Consider the following 16,785-nt stretch of genomic DNA (forward strand, 5'->3'; position numbering starts at 1 on the left):
AACCTATATGGGGGACAGAGAGGAAGTGTGAGGACCTTATCAGAAGCCATAGGCAGTAAGGGACTACAACACCACCGCGCTTTGAGGAAGGCTTTCATCTGTACCTGGTTAAGGGCACTCTGGATTCGCTTCCAAGCCGGCCGGACCCTGCCTGTACCTGCTATCTGGTGTCCTGGAAGGTTGCCTGAAGCTTACAGTAACCAGGTAAAAAGACTGCAAACCTGTTTCCTCGTTCTTCACTGCACCTTTCACCATCTTCACCTATACACCGGGAGCCCTGGGGACCTACTTCACCTGTGGGAAGTTATACCATCTAGCTGCCCTAACATCACCCCAAAGGACCCCTTTAGGCAGTGTCGGTCCCCACTGACCGAATACCACAGGTGGCGTCACAAACACAAACTTTAATCAATTTCTCTTTTATATGGGGCCCAGGGCCACGGACCGGGTCGCCGCCGTAACACATCCCTTTAAGTACTGGACCCGGTACCGAGTATCCCCACGGTCCTGGCAGGCGTTCCATTTTCATGCCACCGACAGCACCAATTTACCTTGATGCTAGCTGCAAGATTCCCACTATCTCTAGCACATATAGAAGCGTGAAATGTGTTTTTAAATTGGCACTTCTATGTGAGCTGTAATAAGGCGCACAAATTTCCCATTCACGCCGAGGATTAGGAGGAAGTGAGAAGCCTGAACCCTGATTGTTCGCTGATCCCTCGTTAGCTTAGAGGACCCATCCATCATTAATACTGTGAAAGCTCCTCTCAGTCACACAGAATCACTCAGCCCACGCTCCCTGTTGGGTGATTAAAACCTGGTAAAAAAAAAAAAAGCAGTAAAAGAAGAAGAAGCTGTGCCTTGCATCGGCAGTAGTGGTGGGTGGATAGACCTCTGTTCAGCTGCAGCGATCTGCTGTCACTATTTTCCAGAATACCTGGGCTAGCATAGAGTGTCATCCATCATGCGGATCCGGGGACGAGGGCCATGCTGAAAGATGACATGAAAGGAAGCAGATTCTAGAAAAATATTATAGAATAATAATATCCTGGCCATACACCACAGAAAGGTACATGGTCAATGTGTCTGTCTTGCTTTGATGGACTTTCCCAGAACATTGAATGTTCAACATGTAATACTTTATTTCTCCTGTGGAGGTGCTGCTGGGAAATTGAACACTTGCAGCCAGATTTATTTACAGTTTACGGATGATTACCAGGGGTCTTAAGTGTGGGGCAAGATGTGATCAGCATCTGATGAGGGAGATCTTTCTAAAAAAGAAAATAATAATCTAGATTGTACCGTAACTCAAACCAATGATGGACTCACACAGAAGAGGGCCTGACTCAAACACAAGCAAAATGCAGTAATGTTTTAGCCATATTACCAACTACATCTACTACAACTACTACGTCACGACCCCCCGTGATGTACAATTACGTCACGGTACAACATGGCATGGGTAGAGAAGCTGTGTGTAATGGGGGGTGGTGGAACCACTGTGCCGTGATCCAAGGAGAGCCTGGAGGGGCATGACTAGACGAAAACCTGATTCTTCGCTAGAGCCACTGATGGTGGGGTTAGACTTGGCTACTGATGGACGCCAGGTGATACTCCAGGAAAGACCTTAGACACACAGCGGCTGACCCCCAAAGGGGCAGGTACTGTAGATGGACTTGATAAGTACAGGCAGGCACAACAGGAATACTGAGAGACATGGCAAGAGTAGACAGGTACAGCTGGTATACAGATTGGCATGGCCGCTGCAGGCAGGTGCGGCCATAAAAAAAGGGAATCCAAAAAATCTAAAAAAACATATGCAAATCTTTACTCATAGGTATACTGTATAAGGATTTCCAACAAATACTTATTCGGCCAAATAAGTGCGAAACGCGTAGGTTTCTAGATGCTTTTTGGATTACCTTTTTGTTGCATGTATCTTTTAACTGATTTTTTAAAATAAATTTGCAATTTTAACATCTTTTGGGCGCTAGATTACAATCCTTCTCCTTTCTCCTGGTTTCATACTTGAGGGTACCAACTTTAAAGAGTCTGAGTACCTCTTTAAAACATGAGCTATAAATTAATGATGGTAAAAACCACCCAAATATTGTTGCCAGAATTGCTGTTTTTTTTTTTTTAACATTTTGCTTCTTTACCCCTCAAAAAAAAAGTATAAAAAGAGATCAAAAAGTCATAGGTTCCCCAAAAAGGTATCAATTTATCAGAAGAATACAACCCCTTAGAGAGTTCTGTAGAAAATGAAAAGGTCATGGTTCTCAGAAATTAGCAGCACAAAAACAATTTTTCTTTTATGCATCAATGGTAGAACATTAAAAAAAAAACCTCTTCAAATTTGGTATCATTGTAATCATACTGGCCCGAAGTATAAAATTAACACGTCACCTCTACTGCAAATGCACAGACGAAAGGCAAAAACATACATAAATTACAACTAATTTCTTGTCATTTCTGAGTCGTTAACCCAGGAAATTGCAAAATGTAAGAGCTTTCTACATAATATAATATAATTTATTACATTTCAAAAGAGATGATGCCTCTTTTAGGTATAATATATACATGAATATTGTATGCATCTCCAGACTATAAATATGTTATGTGCAACTCTCCTGCTAGGAACCTCCGACTGTAAGTTGGGGATGGTATATTTTTAGGTGGGTTCGGAAGCCGAGGCAAAAATGGCAGCATGTATTCTTCCGATAGACGCTCATGGCAGTGACGGGCTACTTATTGTAGAATAGGAACATTCCCGAGGGCAAAAATCCGATAATAAGCATAGGAAGTGTTCTGGTAGGGTTACATTAGAAAATTTATAGGGGTTATCCCATGATTAAATAATAATCTGCTCTTAGATCACAGGTCTAGATATGGAAGTTACATACTTGTCATGGGACCTCCTAATGGTTTTTTGGTTACTCCCTTTTTGAATGTCCACCTACTGTGTCCAGTGCTGGCTGTCACATACTGCTTAATGGCTTAGCTCCAGGAGTGGACACAGACAGAAGAGGCCCCAGTGCAAGAACAATATATGGGCCATCTGTAGTCCAATAGGTCATCATAATGCACAATTCCACCTGCTTTAGAGGTAGAAGTGGCCACCATACCCCTTGGCTTCACAGGTTGCACCAATAGCATGTCCGTCTCTGCTTAGCTCAGTTGCCCATGGGACAACTACTTAATATTTTCACCTTATACTTTAGAGTTGAACTTTTACTAGACTTAATTGATATGTAATCAGATATGATTCCATGATGGTGAGAGGAGAGATGGGCAAATCGATCCATGGGACTTTGATTCATCGGCCAAGTCAGTAGTCTTTGTCCGTTGGATGGAAGGCTCACCAATCTCTTGCCTTCTAGGATCCTTGACGAGGGGTACCTAGGAGGTAAGAGATTCGTAGAGCTCCCGTCAAGCGGTCACAGAGCACTGACCTGGCCAATGGATGAACCTCCGGCAAATTGATTCATCCAACTCTAGGTAGAAGGTATGACACCATATGTCAAGGTGTTCAAAGGTGTAGAAACTGACAAGTGTTGCAAAATAAAAGGAGAGAATAAGCAAAAAAAAATCCATAAATAGAAGACATATACCATAACGTTAGCTCCATAGTTGTCAAGATCGACAAACGTGAAGGAAATTGAGAACATGGATTGAGAGGCAATAGATATCCATCCATGACAGGGGGAAGACGTGCCAGAGATGGGTCTAGTGCACTGGTGCATTCCCTGACCGTAAACCACATTCACATAAACTGCACCACTGTCCATTTGCTAACCAAAAATTAGAATACCAGGGGATTTGGTAAAAGCTTTAACATGTTCCTGCCAGAATCATGTTACGACCCCCAGCAATTATTGACTGTGTTGTACAAGCTGGGCATTCTCCAGTGGGAGAGGAGATTTAATTTTATCCTCTCTAGACTCGGCTGATGTTACTCCAAACTGGCCGAGTACTCAGGGTATAATGGCTAAATATTGACTGTCTGATACCGCCTATCTGACTGATGTACAAACAGAATTAGAGGGTAATTAACTCTTCCTGAAAGCAACACATAATCTTCCCAGGGGAGCGCTATTGTAAAAGAACTGCTCGACCACCTCTGAATAGAATATCGTCTGCCTACCTGCCTTAGCACTGTGTCGGGCCGTCCATCCATACCAGACTAAAATGTTGGCATTGTTCACATTCCAAATTAAATGTTAACCACCATGGAGGCATTCATCATTTCAGGTGAGTTGCTATGTTGCAAGTGAATAAATTGGTGAATATTTGTCTATTCCTTGGTTAGGCTGAAGCTCTTAGAGGGGTAGAGTTGGAGATGTGCTAGGAGTCATGTGCCCATCCTGGGTGCGGAGGGGAGGCACAAATCCACTGTTTGTTGGCTAAGATATTTAGACAGCGCGCTAGAGCAGCCAACATAATCTTTCCTCCAAGGAAAAGAAAAACACTATCTGGGTTAACAACTCAACAGTACTATATGTATGTTTTCCCCAGGTCTAGTATAACATCCATATCTATATTTCTGCTTATTTTCCTAGGAGGCACCGCATCTTTATTGCAAGCGGCTCAGGGCAGCACTGTTTAGCATTATGGGACTTATCATACATTCCAGACAGATACTTATGGGTTAATCCCTCAATATTGTTGTCTTGTTAACTTTCTGCTTTGAGCCTTGAGTTGACTAATCCCCAGGCTCACTGCTTATATTTGCCAGTTATACATGTTACCAACTCTGGTTCACTTCTTTACCCTACCCTGTCATAGTTTGCTATTCCCTTCTCTGACCTTGACTTGTATTTAGATACCCAACTGACTTATGATTTTGTTACTGATCCTGACTTCTTGGTACTGACCCAGCTTTCTGACTATTCTCTGCCAGCGTGCTCCTCCGGCAGCAGCTACTCCATGGTCTCAACCCAGGGGGGCCTGTACAAGTCCTGATCCCTGTATAAAGCTTCATGGGTGAAGGCCAGGGTTCCCTGTTGGGTCCTGCTAGATGAAGTGGCTTCATCTTTTAAGAGCTGCCAGACTTCCATTGGCAGTCCTCTCTTACATATAGGAAGCTGAGATATGAGGAGCTTGTAGGCAACCTCACCTGGCACAGGTGGTTTAGCAGTCCCTGTGCCTGCCTGTGGTATTTCAATGACAAAGGAAGGGACATGCAATGCCATATTTGCCAAATCGTTTGGAACATCCAGGAGGCTACCAGAAAAAAGTAGACTACTGCAAGAGTTGGCAGATTTCCTAGAGACCATTGCTCACCAAACATTTTCTTTGATGGGAGCCCTGGTATTTAGAGGCACATACAGGGGGCAGAAATGGGATTTAGCCTGCAGCTCCAAATTTCACAGATACTATTTCCAAAATTATGGCTAAAGCTGCTATTTTATGTGAAAACTGCACTTGCAACTCCTCAATCCTGGGACGAAAGTAGAAATTCAAGGTAGCTACGTTCACTGTAGTCCTGAATTTCACGGTCTTGAGTGGGGTTTTGTTTTGATGTGTTAGACTCATGGAGACAACCTCTTTCTCCATTCCCTGTTTGAGTAAAAGAACATTACAGAAGATATCTCCTGCTCGATACTACACATCTATAAGCCAGAATGGAGAAATCCCATTTTGGAGGTCTTGAGACTTTCTTGTAGGGCATATGGACAGCGTTATATTCTCTATGGGAAGGTTCGGATAATCAGTCCTCCAACTAGACAGCCCTATATAATGGTCTAGTTATACACAGCAACATCACATCTTAATATACCTTAACTCTGATAATAAAACCATGCCGCCTTGTTCCTTCTATGAACCGGACGTCAAAAGATTTGGGGTTTATGCCTAATAATTTATAGAGACACTTTAGATAGTTTTGTGGTAATGTGACCGGAAATTGAGATACAAACCATTTACATGTTCCAAATGAGCAATAGACAAGAAAAGTCTACGAAATAGGATGAGGCTATTTTATTATTCTCCCAATATCAATGAGGTCATTTTTCTTATAATTAATCTCATCATAACCTTAAATGTGAATGAGCCATAAAGCGTTCTGATCTGAAGAACATTCACATCATTTTCTGTGAAGGTTCATACTATTCATGATTACATACTGTATAAATGATCCTAATAATCAGGCGCACACATTAACGTTCAGTCACATTAAACATAATAAAGCACATGTGACTAATGGCAGTAATGTATTTTAATATCAACTTAGCCTTTTCTATAAAAGATATATGTTACTCGTTGGGCTCTTTTCTTTTTCAATCTTGGGGGGGGGGACGGGACTTGGAGAGATAACAAAATTACATAATCTTTTCCCACTGTGATGATTGCAATCCCCATTCCTACACATAGTGGCTCATTCTTGTAGTACAAGAAAATAAGCACTAAACATGTAGGGGCACAATTTTTGCATATTAATAAAGGATTACTCATCAAAAATTCATAATCGGTTGGGCGTAGTAGGGTTGACCTCTGCACCCTCTTCCCACTGATTTGAACAATGATGGAGCTGCTAATTAAACACTGCAGCTCCTTTAAAGTTTTTTTTGTTCCAGCCAGGGGACCAGGAGCAGAGCTCTATTTAGGTTGCTATTCCCTGCACAGCCAGGTGATTGAGGATGGTACTGTGCAGGGAAAAATGTTGAATCTGGTCCTGCAGCCAAGGACTACTGATAAGGTCGCTATTTCAAGGTCCAATAATTATTTTTGCTGAATTCTATTAGCAATGTATACATATATTATTGGTTACTTACACTGTTTCATCATTCTGGAACTCCAGTTCTCCGTAGGCATCTTCAAAGTCAATTCCTCCTCCACGTGCAGTACCTTCTACCGTCCGATATGGTATAACCACAGTTCCTCTTGCTCCAGAGTTACGAACCACTTTTATCTCCAGGACGCCAACGCTTTCACTAACATGAATGAGCTTCTCATCAAAAGTAAATATTCCAGCATGATCATCATCCAATATTGTCACTGTGGCAATGAGCGGAGAGACCAATCGTGCTTTGGGCTGCCCTTCATTATCTGGTTCGAACATCCCTTCTGCATCTCCTACTCTTAAGTTCATGAGCCTTACAAAAAAATGCTCATCTTCCTCAAAGATGTCATCATCAATTATACCAATTTTAAGCTCTTTTTGGGTTTCTCCAGGTTTAAAAATCAATGTTCCTTCACTATATTCATAGTCGGAGCCTGCGTTAGCAGAGCCGTCCTCTGTCTTGTAGTCCACGTAGAATGTGCTCCCACCATCTCCTCCTTGGCATGCAACGTTGAGCGTGACAAATCCACAATTTTCCAGACACTGGTAATTGCAGGGATGGAAAAAGATCTTGCTGGTGTTTTCCTCTCCAGACTCAGAAGTCACCTCTTGAAGATTGGCTGGCTTCTTACTATGGTCAGCTGCATGTTTCTTCAACACGTTGCCTGCACCGATCATCATGCGTGTGGCCTGGATACGATAGAAGGCCCTGCTCTTCTGTTGATGCAACAACGCGTAGTAATTTGCCATCTCAACCAGTTGGTCCAGTTCACGTTCTGGATACTTCTGCTTCAATTCTTTTAAGATACGTATGACCTCTTTACGACTTTCATCGAGCTCCTTGGCTTCAGCAGCCGCTGCTGCGCTGTCTTGTATTCCGGGTTCTTTAGTTTCCACTGGCACTACAGCAGATGCCCCCAATTTGCCATCCATTTCTATGCTTTTGGGGAACTCCCCCTCAGTCTCTATAATGATACCTCTACGCTTATCTGCTCGGTACCTCTTGTAAACGTATTTATAAAAGAGAAGACGCTTATCGGCTATCCATGCAAAGACAACACAGGCTGGAAAGAATAAGAGAGTGACCAACGCCTCCCAGACTTGGACACGACCTGGAGAGATAACGGCAAGAATGAGGTATAACCATATATACGCAAAGATACTCCAGGTAGCTGTGACAAAAAAAACTCTTGGGTGCTTGATCTTCCGGGACTCCCCATTGGGAATGACATAGACACAAAGGGCAATAATTACAAACATGTTAAATGCTGCAGAACCCACAATGGTTCCAGGACCTAGTTCTCCCGCCTGAAAGTTGTGACCACACACCTCAATAACCGAAAGGAGGATCTCCGGAGCAGAAGAACCTAGAGCCATGAGTGTGAGATTGGAAACTGTCTCGTTCCATATACGCACGGTGGCGACGCTGGTTTCTCCATTCGGTTTGGTCAATGTGATCTCCTTCTCTTGAGATGTGATGACTTCAATGGAGGCCATGAAACGGTCAGCGATGATAGACACCCCTAGAAAGAGGTAAAGCATTGCTACGAAGTAAACCACCGCCCGGGCGGCTTTGTCTCCTGTTGACGGATTGTGGGGGCTCCAAACTGGGAGCAGGATCCCTGGTTGACATTGACCAACCGGCGACGCAGTGCAGTTTCCATTTTCTGATATTTCTGAGGAGGTGGCAGACACCAGTATATTTACCAGCAGAAGGATTCCCACTCTTAGGACGTTTGCCATGGCTGATTTTTATTTTTAAACTATTTCCTGTGAAGGCCTTATGTAGGATGATGTTGGATTAAGGGTTGCTCTGGATGAAGATGCCTATGAGAATAAATAAAAATACATATATTAGTTGCTTAACCAATTACTGTCATTTCTGTTTACGATCTGAAGCAGATTGATCAAAATTGTCTAAAATAAGACAAAAAAACGTTTGTTGCCCGTAGCAACCAATCAGAGTGCAGCTTTAATTTTGCCAGTGTAGTTTAAAAAAATAAAAGCTGAGCTCTGATTGGTTACTAGGGGCAATATAGACATTTTAAATTGCTTGGATTAAGGAGGTCCCCGATAAATACCATCAGGAGCCACTTGTAGATCCATATGACTCCTCCTCACCCACATCCAATGTCTCACCAGACATCTTCCGCCTTCTGCCTGGTCTATGGACAGGACATTTATAGGGGCATAATTACCAACAGCAGTATTAGGGGAAAAGTGATGTTTACGGGGACTTTATTATACCTACCACTGAAGACAACAATTATAGTGTGAATACTGACATGCGGTTGTATTGTGTTTTGGTGGTATAACGTAAAATGCATAACAATAAGTACTGATGCTGCTGTGTGGGTACTGTATTGGTAATGCCAAAGGTAACCTGGTACACTCAGCTCAGGGATAGGAATATTAGGGCAGATAGGCAGTGGTGGGCCTACTAGAGTATAAGTGATAGGTATAGTGTAAGTATTTTAGTATAGTGTTAATGTTGGAAAGTAATGCATGCTGAGTGCTGGACTGTAGGTGAAAGGTTAGATCGTCCCAGCAACAGACTGCAGGAGCAGATACGGTTAAATGTTTGGGACCAGCCCAGTATGTGAGGGGAGGTCAATCAAGAAGAGGAATCATTTCCAGATTTAGTCACTGTGAGTTAGTGAGCAGTTTGTGTGAAGTTCAGGTTCAGTGTACAGTGGGCTGAAGGCGCGTGGAGCACATATAGCTCTAACAGCATGAGGTTGTACCAAATTTACTGTGGGCCTTCCTATAACGTCCGGGGCCTACGGCACAAACTAGGCACTGACTAGTGTGCCTTAATCCCTTCCATACAGAGGAAGCTGGGAAGGAACCACATGAGGAAAAAAATAGTGGATTTCCGGAATGCTATGGGGCCGGGCAGGGAGTCTCTGGCGCTGACAGGAGCATCAAGCGTAGGGATAAACGTAAGCAGACGCTTGAAATGTACTGTATTGATGAAACTAGAACTGGAGGGTGATGTGCCCAAAACTGCATGTTAAAGGCTGTTCTATCTGAACTGTCCGGTAAAGGTGAATTTGTTATACGTAAGCGTGTGTCCCCTGATGTGTGCGCGGCTGATCTTGGGCCAAAGGATGTGAATGCGGCCAAGGCCTCCAGCCTGAAAGTGAGTTCACCGCACTACATTCAGCCCAACTTTGATGGACATTTGCTAAATGAATGATGAGAGGCTGCCTTTGTCTGTACATAGTGAATTAAGCGTACACTCCTGCACAGGGGCCCGCCGGGAGATTCCCCGGTTCTCCTGTGGGCCAGTCCGAGCCTGGCCCTGTCTGCAAGAAAACAGTCATGGCTCATAGTATAGTTGACTTGGTAATCGCAACCTCTGATAAATGTGGCTGCTGCTGTGAAAGAAAGCGTAAAAAATAATGGTTTGTGTGACAGAAGGGCCGTGTTGTTTGTGTAGTTTACATGTAATTGCTCAGCTGGGCCAATGGCTGTGCCACCTCACGCTGTGCCACCTCACGCTGTGCCAAGCCTTTGTTTGCTGATGTCTCAAGGGACGTGACAAACAGGGACAGACTTATCGTCTGCACTATTTATATGTCTCCAGCCTCTGGGAACGCTCTGAAACGCGTTGCCCCCCCTGTGTACCAGCGACGTACAGGAATCCAGTGGCAGGTGCTATAGGTTTCATGCCGCTAAACAAGAGGAGCCCCTGGGAGTCTCCTGGTTTAGCAATGCACATGGATGACAGCGGCAGCAGGAGAGCCTAGTCTGGCAGAAGGCAGGATAGAATATGATTAATGCTTTATTTAGGCCCTACCACCCTGGGGCTAAAGAGAAAGAACATTAGGTCCTGTTATGACAGGTGGGCTGGACTTATATCCTACATTTTACATATAATATTCCCATTTTTCTATAACACAGATATGCATTCACAATGAATGGGATTGTTTTATTCCAAAAACAGCGCCACCAGTGTACACAGGTGGTGCACGGCATTACAACTCAGTCCAATTGTATCCTGTGATGCCGAACTATAATATGAGACACAAAATATGGACTCCTGGAAGAAGGAAGACATTTCTTTTTAATCATGTGCAACCCCTTTCCTAATTTCCTTCCCATTCTTGTAATTCCTGACTTCCTTTGTTGCACTTGATGACCTTGGAACTTTTCTTTTTACTTTTCTTTTCACTTAAATGCATGTGTTTAGGGCTGAAAATCATTTTTGTTTTTGTAATTGAGTTTCATTAAAAATATTGCACCATTTGCCTTCCGTAACCTCCGTATTGTATGGTCTAGTACTGGCTGCAGAATGAGTTAACTGAGAGACCATCAGTGAGCTCCTTCTGGCAGGAGAGTTTCTAACTCTTTTATCTGTCTTTTCTTGAGCTTCTCTCAGCCGATTTATCACCATAGACCACATCAAAGTTGAATGGTTAAGGAAACGAAGAGCTTGTAAAAGCCAAATGGTGCAACATTTTTAATGAAACCCAAATAAAAAGAAAATATTGTTATCCCCATATCCATGCATTTAAGTAAAAAAAAATCTCTATATATACTTAGTCACCAAAGGTACACAACCCATTTAAAACCTAAGACAATATGATGTCCCTGGGCTTTGTGGTAGATGGTGGTCATAACCGCCCACAGAGGAATCGACTTCATGTTCATGAGCTACCATAATAATTTGCTGTAACTTCCGCCACATTACCGCCTCTCTCCAACATATTGCATGTGGTCAGTTCTACTAAAATAAAAAGGGGGGAACTGCAATACCAGACACAACCCGTGGACATTTTTCCAGGGGCAAGCAGCCTTGTTTTTCTAATTATGTACTTTATATGTGAGTCGATGACTTATTTAATGATTTTAAACTTACGGTATGTTAAGGCCTTCATCTACTTTGAGGCGCTGCCCGGACACGGGACGTCAGAATATGATTTGGCCTATACACATACGAGAAGGGATTTCTTACATGGCTCATCTACTGGATAACCATGCATAAGACATTTTTTGGGGACGCTCTCCTGAGATGTGAGTGATCATGGCACAAAGCTCTTTTACTTTAGCCAAGTCTTCTTTTTCATGCCATTCTCTTCCACGCCTCTTCCACGCCCTCTCCATCCCTCTTCTACACCCTTTACATGCCTCTTCTACTCCCGCTCCATGACACTTGTACTCCCTCTCTACGCCTCTTCTACACCCTCTCCAAGCCTCTTTTACGCCCATGCAGACCTCTTCCACACCCTCTCCACACCTCTTCTACACCCTCTACACCTTCTGCACCCTCTACACGCCTCTCATGCCCATACAGACCTCTTGCACACCCTCTCCATGCCTTTTCTACACTCTCTCCACGCTTCTTCTACATCCTGTCCATGACTCTTCAATTCCCTCTCCATGCCTCTTCCACACCCTCTCCACACCTTTTCTACATCCTGTTCATGACTCTTCAATTCCCTCTTCCACTCCTCTTCCATACCCTCTCCATGCCTCTTCCACTCCCTCTCCACACTTCTTCCACTCCCACTTCACACCTCTTCTACACCCTCCCCACGCCTCTTCTATATCCTCTCCATGACTATTCAATTCCCTCTCCACCCCTCTTCCACACGCTCTCCACGACTTTTCCACTCCCTCTCCATGCCTCTTAAACTTCCTCTTCACACGTCTTCTACTCCCTCTCAATGCCTCTTCTACTCCCCCTTCACGCCTCTTCTACTCCCTTTCCACGCCTCTTCTACTCCTTTTCCATGCTTCTTCTACTCCCTTTCCACGTCACTTCTGCTCCCTTTCTACGCCTCTTCTACTCCCTCTACATGCCTCTTCTACTCTCTCTTCACGCCTCTTCTACTCCCGCTTCACGCCTCTTCTACTCCCTTTCCACGCCTCTTCTACTCCTTTTCCATGCTTCTTCTACTCCCTTTCCACGCCACTTCTGCTCCCTTTCCACGTCTCTTCTACTCCCTCTCCACGCCTCTTCTACTCCCTCTTCATGACTCTTCTACTCCCTCTCCACGCTTCTTCTACTCCCTCTCCATGCCTCTTCCACTCCCTCTCCACGCCTCTTCTACTCCCTCTCCACGCTTCTTCTACTCCCTCTCCATGCCTCTTCCACTCCCTCTCCACCCCTCTTCTACTCCCTCTAAACAACTTTTCTACTCCCTCTCCACGCTTCTTCTACTCCCTCTACATGCCTCTTCTACTCCCTCTTCACGCCTCTTCTACTCCCTCTTCACGCCTCTTCTACTCCCTCTCCATGCCTCTTCCACTCCCTCTCCATGCCTCTTCTACTCCCTCTTCATGACTCTTCTACTCCCTCTCCACGCTTCTTCTACTCCCTCTCCATGCCTCTTCCACTCCCTCTCCACACCTCTTCTACTCCCTCTTCACGACTCTTCTACTCCCTCTCCACACTTCTTCTACTCCCTCTCCATGCCTCTTCCACTCCCTCTCCACACCTCTTCTACTCCCTCTTCACGACTCTTCTACTCCCTCTCCATGCTTCTTCTACTCCCTCTCCATGCCTCTTCCACTCCCTCTCCACGCCTCTTCTACTCCCTCTTCACGACTCTTCTACTCCCTCTCCACGCTTCTTCTACTCCCTCTCCATGCCTCTTCCACTCCCTCTCCACGCCTCTTCTACTCCCTCTTCACGACTCTTCTACTCCATACCTCTCCATACTAGGCACTGACCAATCTAAAGTATTCTCTTTTAAGGGTGTCTGTCACCACTAAAATACTATCAGAATCCATTATACAGGTATGTGGGGTCTTAGCCCCTATAAAATTCACACTTATGGTGTAGCTTTTACTGATTTAGTAGGCATAAAAAATATATTTTGGGTACAAATGAAAGGGCTTCGGGGTACCCTTGATATGGCCAAGGGTTCAGTGTCAGTGCACTGTTACGCCCTCTCATTGTGCATACAGAGCACTGTCATACCTTGAGTGACAGTGCTCAAGGGAGTGTTGCCTGAACTCAGCTGCCATGCTCACATAGTGCCTCTGATTGACAGCCACGCTCATATATTATCAGTGCCAGCTCTCATCACTGGCTCCTGTCTGTAGTACAGCAGAGAGCAGCAGCTGCAGACAGGAGCCCTAGATGAAAGCCAGCAATGACACTGTATGAGCACGGCAGCAGTGTCTGTGCAAAGCTACAGAGCCGCTGATTGACAGTCACGCTCATATATAATCAGTGCCAGCTCTCATCACTGGCTCCTGTTTGCAGTACAGCACAGAGTGGCAGCTGCAGACAGGAGCCCTAGATGAGAGCCAGCAATGACACTGTATGAGCACGGCGGCAGTGTCTGTGCAAAGCTACAGAGCCACTGATTGACAGCCACGCTCACATATTATCAGTGCCAGCTCTCATCACTGGCTCCTGTCTGCAGCACAGCACAGAGCGGCAGCTGCAGACAGGAGCCTTAGATGAGAGCAAGCAATGACACTGTATGAGCACCGCTGCAGTGTCTGTGCAAAGCTACAGAGCCTCTAATTGACAGCCACGCTCACATATTATCAGTGCCAGCTCTCATCACTGGCTCCTGTCTGCGGTACAGCACAGAGCGGCAGCTGCAGACAGGAGCCCGAGATAAGAGCCAGCAATGACACTGTATGAGCACGGCGGCAGTGTCTGTGCAAAGCTACAGAGCCACTAATTGACAGCCACGCTCACATATTATCAGTGCCAGCTCTCATCACTGGCTCCTGTCTGCAGTACAGCACAGAGCGGCAGCTGCAGACAGAAGCCCGAAATAAGAGCCAGCAATGACACTGTATGAGCACGGCGGCAGTGTCTGTGCAAAGCTACATAGCTGTTGATTGACAGCCATGCTCATATATTATCAGTGCCAGCTCTCATCACTGGCTCCTGTCTGTGGTACAGCACAGAGTGGCAGCAGCAGACAAGAGCCCGAGATGAGAGCCAGCAATGACACTGTATGAGCACGGTGGCAGTGTCTGTGCAAAGCTACAGAGCCGCTGATTGACAGCCACACTCACATATTATCAGTGCCAGCTCTCATCACTGGCTCCTGTCTGCGGTACAGCACAGAGCGGCAGCTGCAGACAGAAGCCCGAAATAAGAGCCAGCAATGACACTGTATGAGCACGGCGGCAGTGTCTGTGCAAAGCTACATAGCTGTTGATTGACAGCCATGCTCATATATTATCAGTGCCAGCTCTCATCACTGGCTCCTGTCTGCGGTACAGCACAGAGCGGCAGCTGCAGACAGGAGCCCGAGATAAGAGCCAGCAATGACACTGCATGAGCACGGTGGCAGTGTCTGTGCAAAGCTACAGAGCCGCTGATTGACAGTCACGCTCACATATTATCAGTGCCAGCTCTCATCACTGGCTCCTGTCAGTGGTCGCCACTTAGTACTGTTCTGCAGACAGGAGCCAGCGATGAGAGCCGCTGTTAACACGATGTGAGCGCAGCTGAGTTTAGTACTGTCAATCAGTGGCTCTGCACACTCGCACAGACACTGAGGCCGCACTTAGGCCTCCTTCACATGTCAGTATTTCCGGTAAGTGTGGTGCCACTTTTTACTAATACCAGAGACTCCAGTGAATGGGTCTGTGCACGTCGGTGTGTTACCACGGACCATGGGCAACACTCGCTGACATGCCTGTTTTATAACAGCAGCACACGTGCACACTGATGTGATTTTACACGGACGGGAGTTGCTTCATAGATTAATACTGGGCCGAGGGCTATGTGATGTTTTCTCACATAGCACTCGCCCGTATTCTACGGTAGTGTGACTCCGGCCATAGGAACATTTCCTGAAGCGGTTTTCTGATGGAAAACCTGTTCTTTAACGTCTTTAAAAAACACTTCTGTGTGAACACGGCCTTACTTTGTCCTGCATCAGATTACAATGCCTGCTGCAAAGAAAATGCCAATCACCGAAGCCAACAAAGAATGCTTGGAGTGTTCTGATTATCAAGCAATAAATTCATTATTTATGAAAGATCACTTTAGTCTTGGATCTGCGACAACCACTGATTTCTATTATGAAGGGGCCCGATAGAGCAATGAAACCCTGTTGGCCCCGCTCAGAGATTTCTGTTACTGGATATCTAACATAAAACTCTGAGAAAAGGACCCTTCAAATCAATGAATCACAGTGTTGCAGAACTTCACCAATGTACTCTTCTCACGTGTATCCGCGGCATATCAGAGGGTCATATCGACTAGAAATCCCTTTTAAATTTTGGAAACCACCAAATATACTAGAGCCAAGTAAAGGGATGCAATATAGCTTGCACCCTTGTCTGGCTCTTATTAAAAGGAATCTGTCACCAATATTTTGCTATGTATTATGAGAGCAGCATGATGTAGGCGAAGAGACTCTTATTCCAGCGATGCGTCACTTACTAGGCTGTGTTTTGCCATTTCAATAAAATAAGTATTTATCAGCAGGAGATTATCACTACAGGACAAGCTGCCTTGGGCCTTCTAGTCCAACCCCTCCCCCAGCACTAATTAGCAGCTTTCTGTCAATATACAATGTACACAGAAAGCAGCCAATCAGTGGTGTGGGCGGGGTTATACGCCGCTCAGCATTTGAGCTCTGCTAGATCTGCAGAGAATAAAAACTGTGATTCTATGACAACTGCTGCACCCAGTAAACAAAGTGATACATCGATGGAATCAGGGTCACTGTCCCTACATCATGGTGCTCTCAGTTAACATAGCAAAAACCTGCTGATAGATTCCCTTTAAGACAATCTGTTCCGGCAATGCTCTATGGGAAAAAGGCATGTAAATTAGCTCTCTCCCACAAGGAACAAAATGATCTCGCTCGTGCCACCTATTGGAGATAGGAGAATATAAAAGATTGGAGGTAGCTAGCTCTGACATTTGTGTCTTAGGAGCTGGCATAGTGATAGTGAAACATCCCCTTTAATAGTAACTGTCCGTTATATGTTGCCTTTTGTATAGTAATGCTTCTCTTACTCCAGGATCCATTTGTATTGATCCTCACAAATGCGGAGCATCATTCATA

At 45.0% G+C, this 16,785-nt stretch overlaps 1 protein-coding gene across 2 annotated transcripts in view; it reads right to left on the reverse strand.

Moving 5' to 3' along the window:
• Window positions 1-16,785, reverse strand: part of LOC138661719 (sodium/calcium exchanger 2-like) — a 126,150-nt gene that overhangs the window by 96,662 nt on the left and 12,703 nt on the right. For both annotated transcript variants that reach the window (XM_069746598.1, XM_069746599.1), the window contains exon 2: window positions 6,774-8,608. In XM_069746598.1, coding sequence (XP_069602699.1) covers window positions 6,774-8,524 — 1,751 coding nt within the window. In that variant the 5' untranslated portion in view covers window positions 8,525-8,608. The remainder of the gene's footprint in view (window positions 1-6,773; window positions 8,609-16,785) is intronic.

This window comes from Ranitomeya imitator, chromosome 2, assembly GCF_032444005.1.
Source record: "Ranitomeya imitator isolate aRanImi1 chromosome 2, aRanImi1.pri, whole genome shotgun sequence".
In the NCBI taxonomy this organism is placed as follows: Eukaryota; Metazoa; Chordata; class Amphibia; order Anura; family Dendrobatidae; genus Ranitomeya; species Ranitomeya imitator.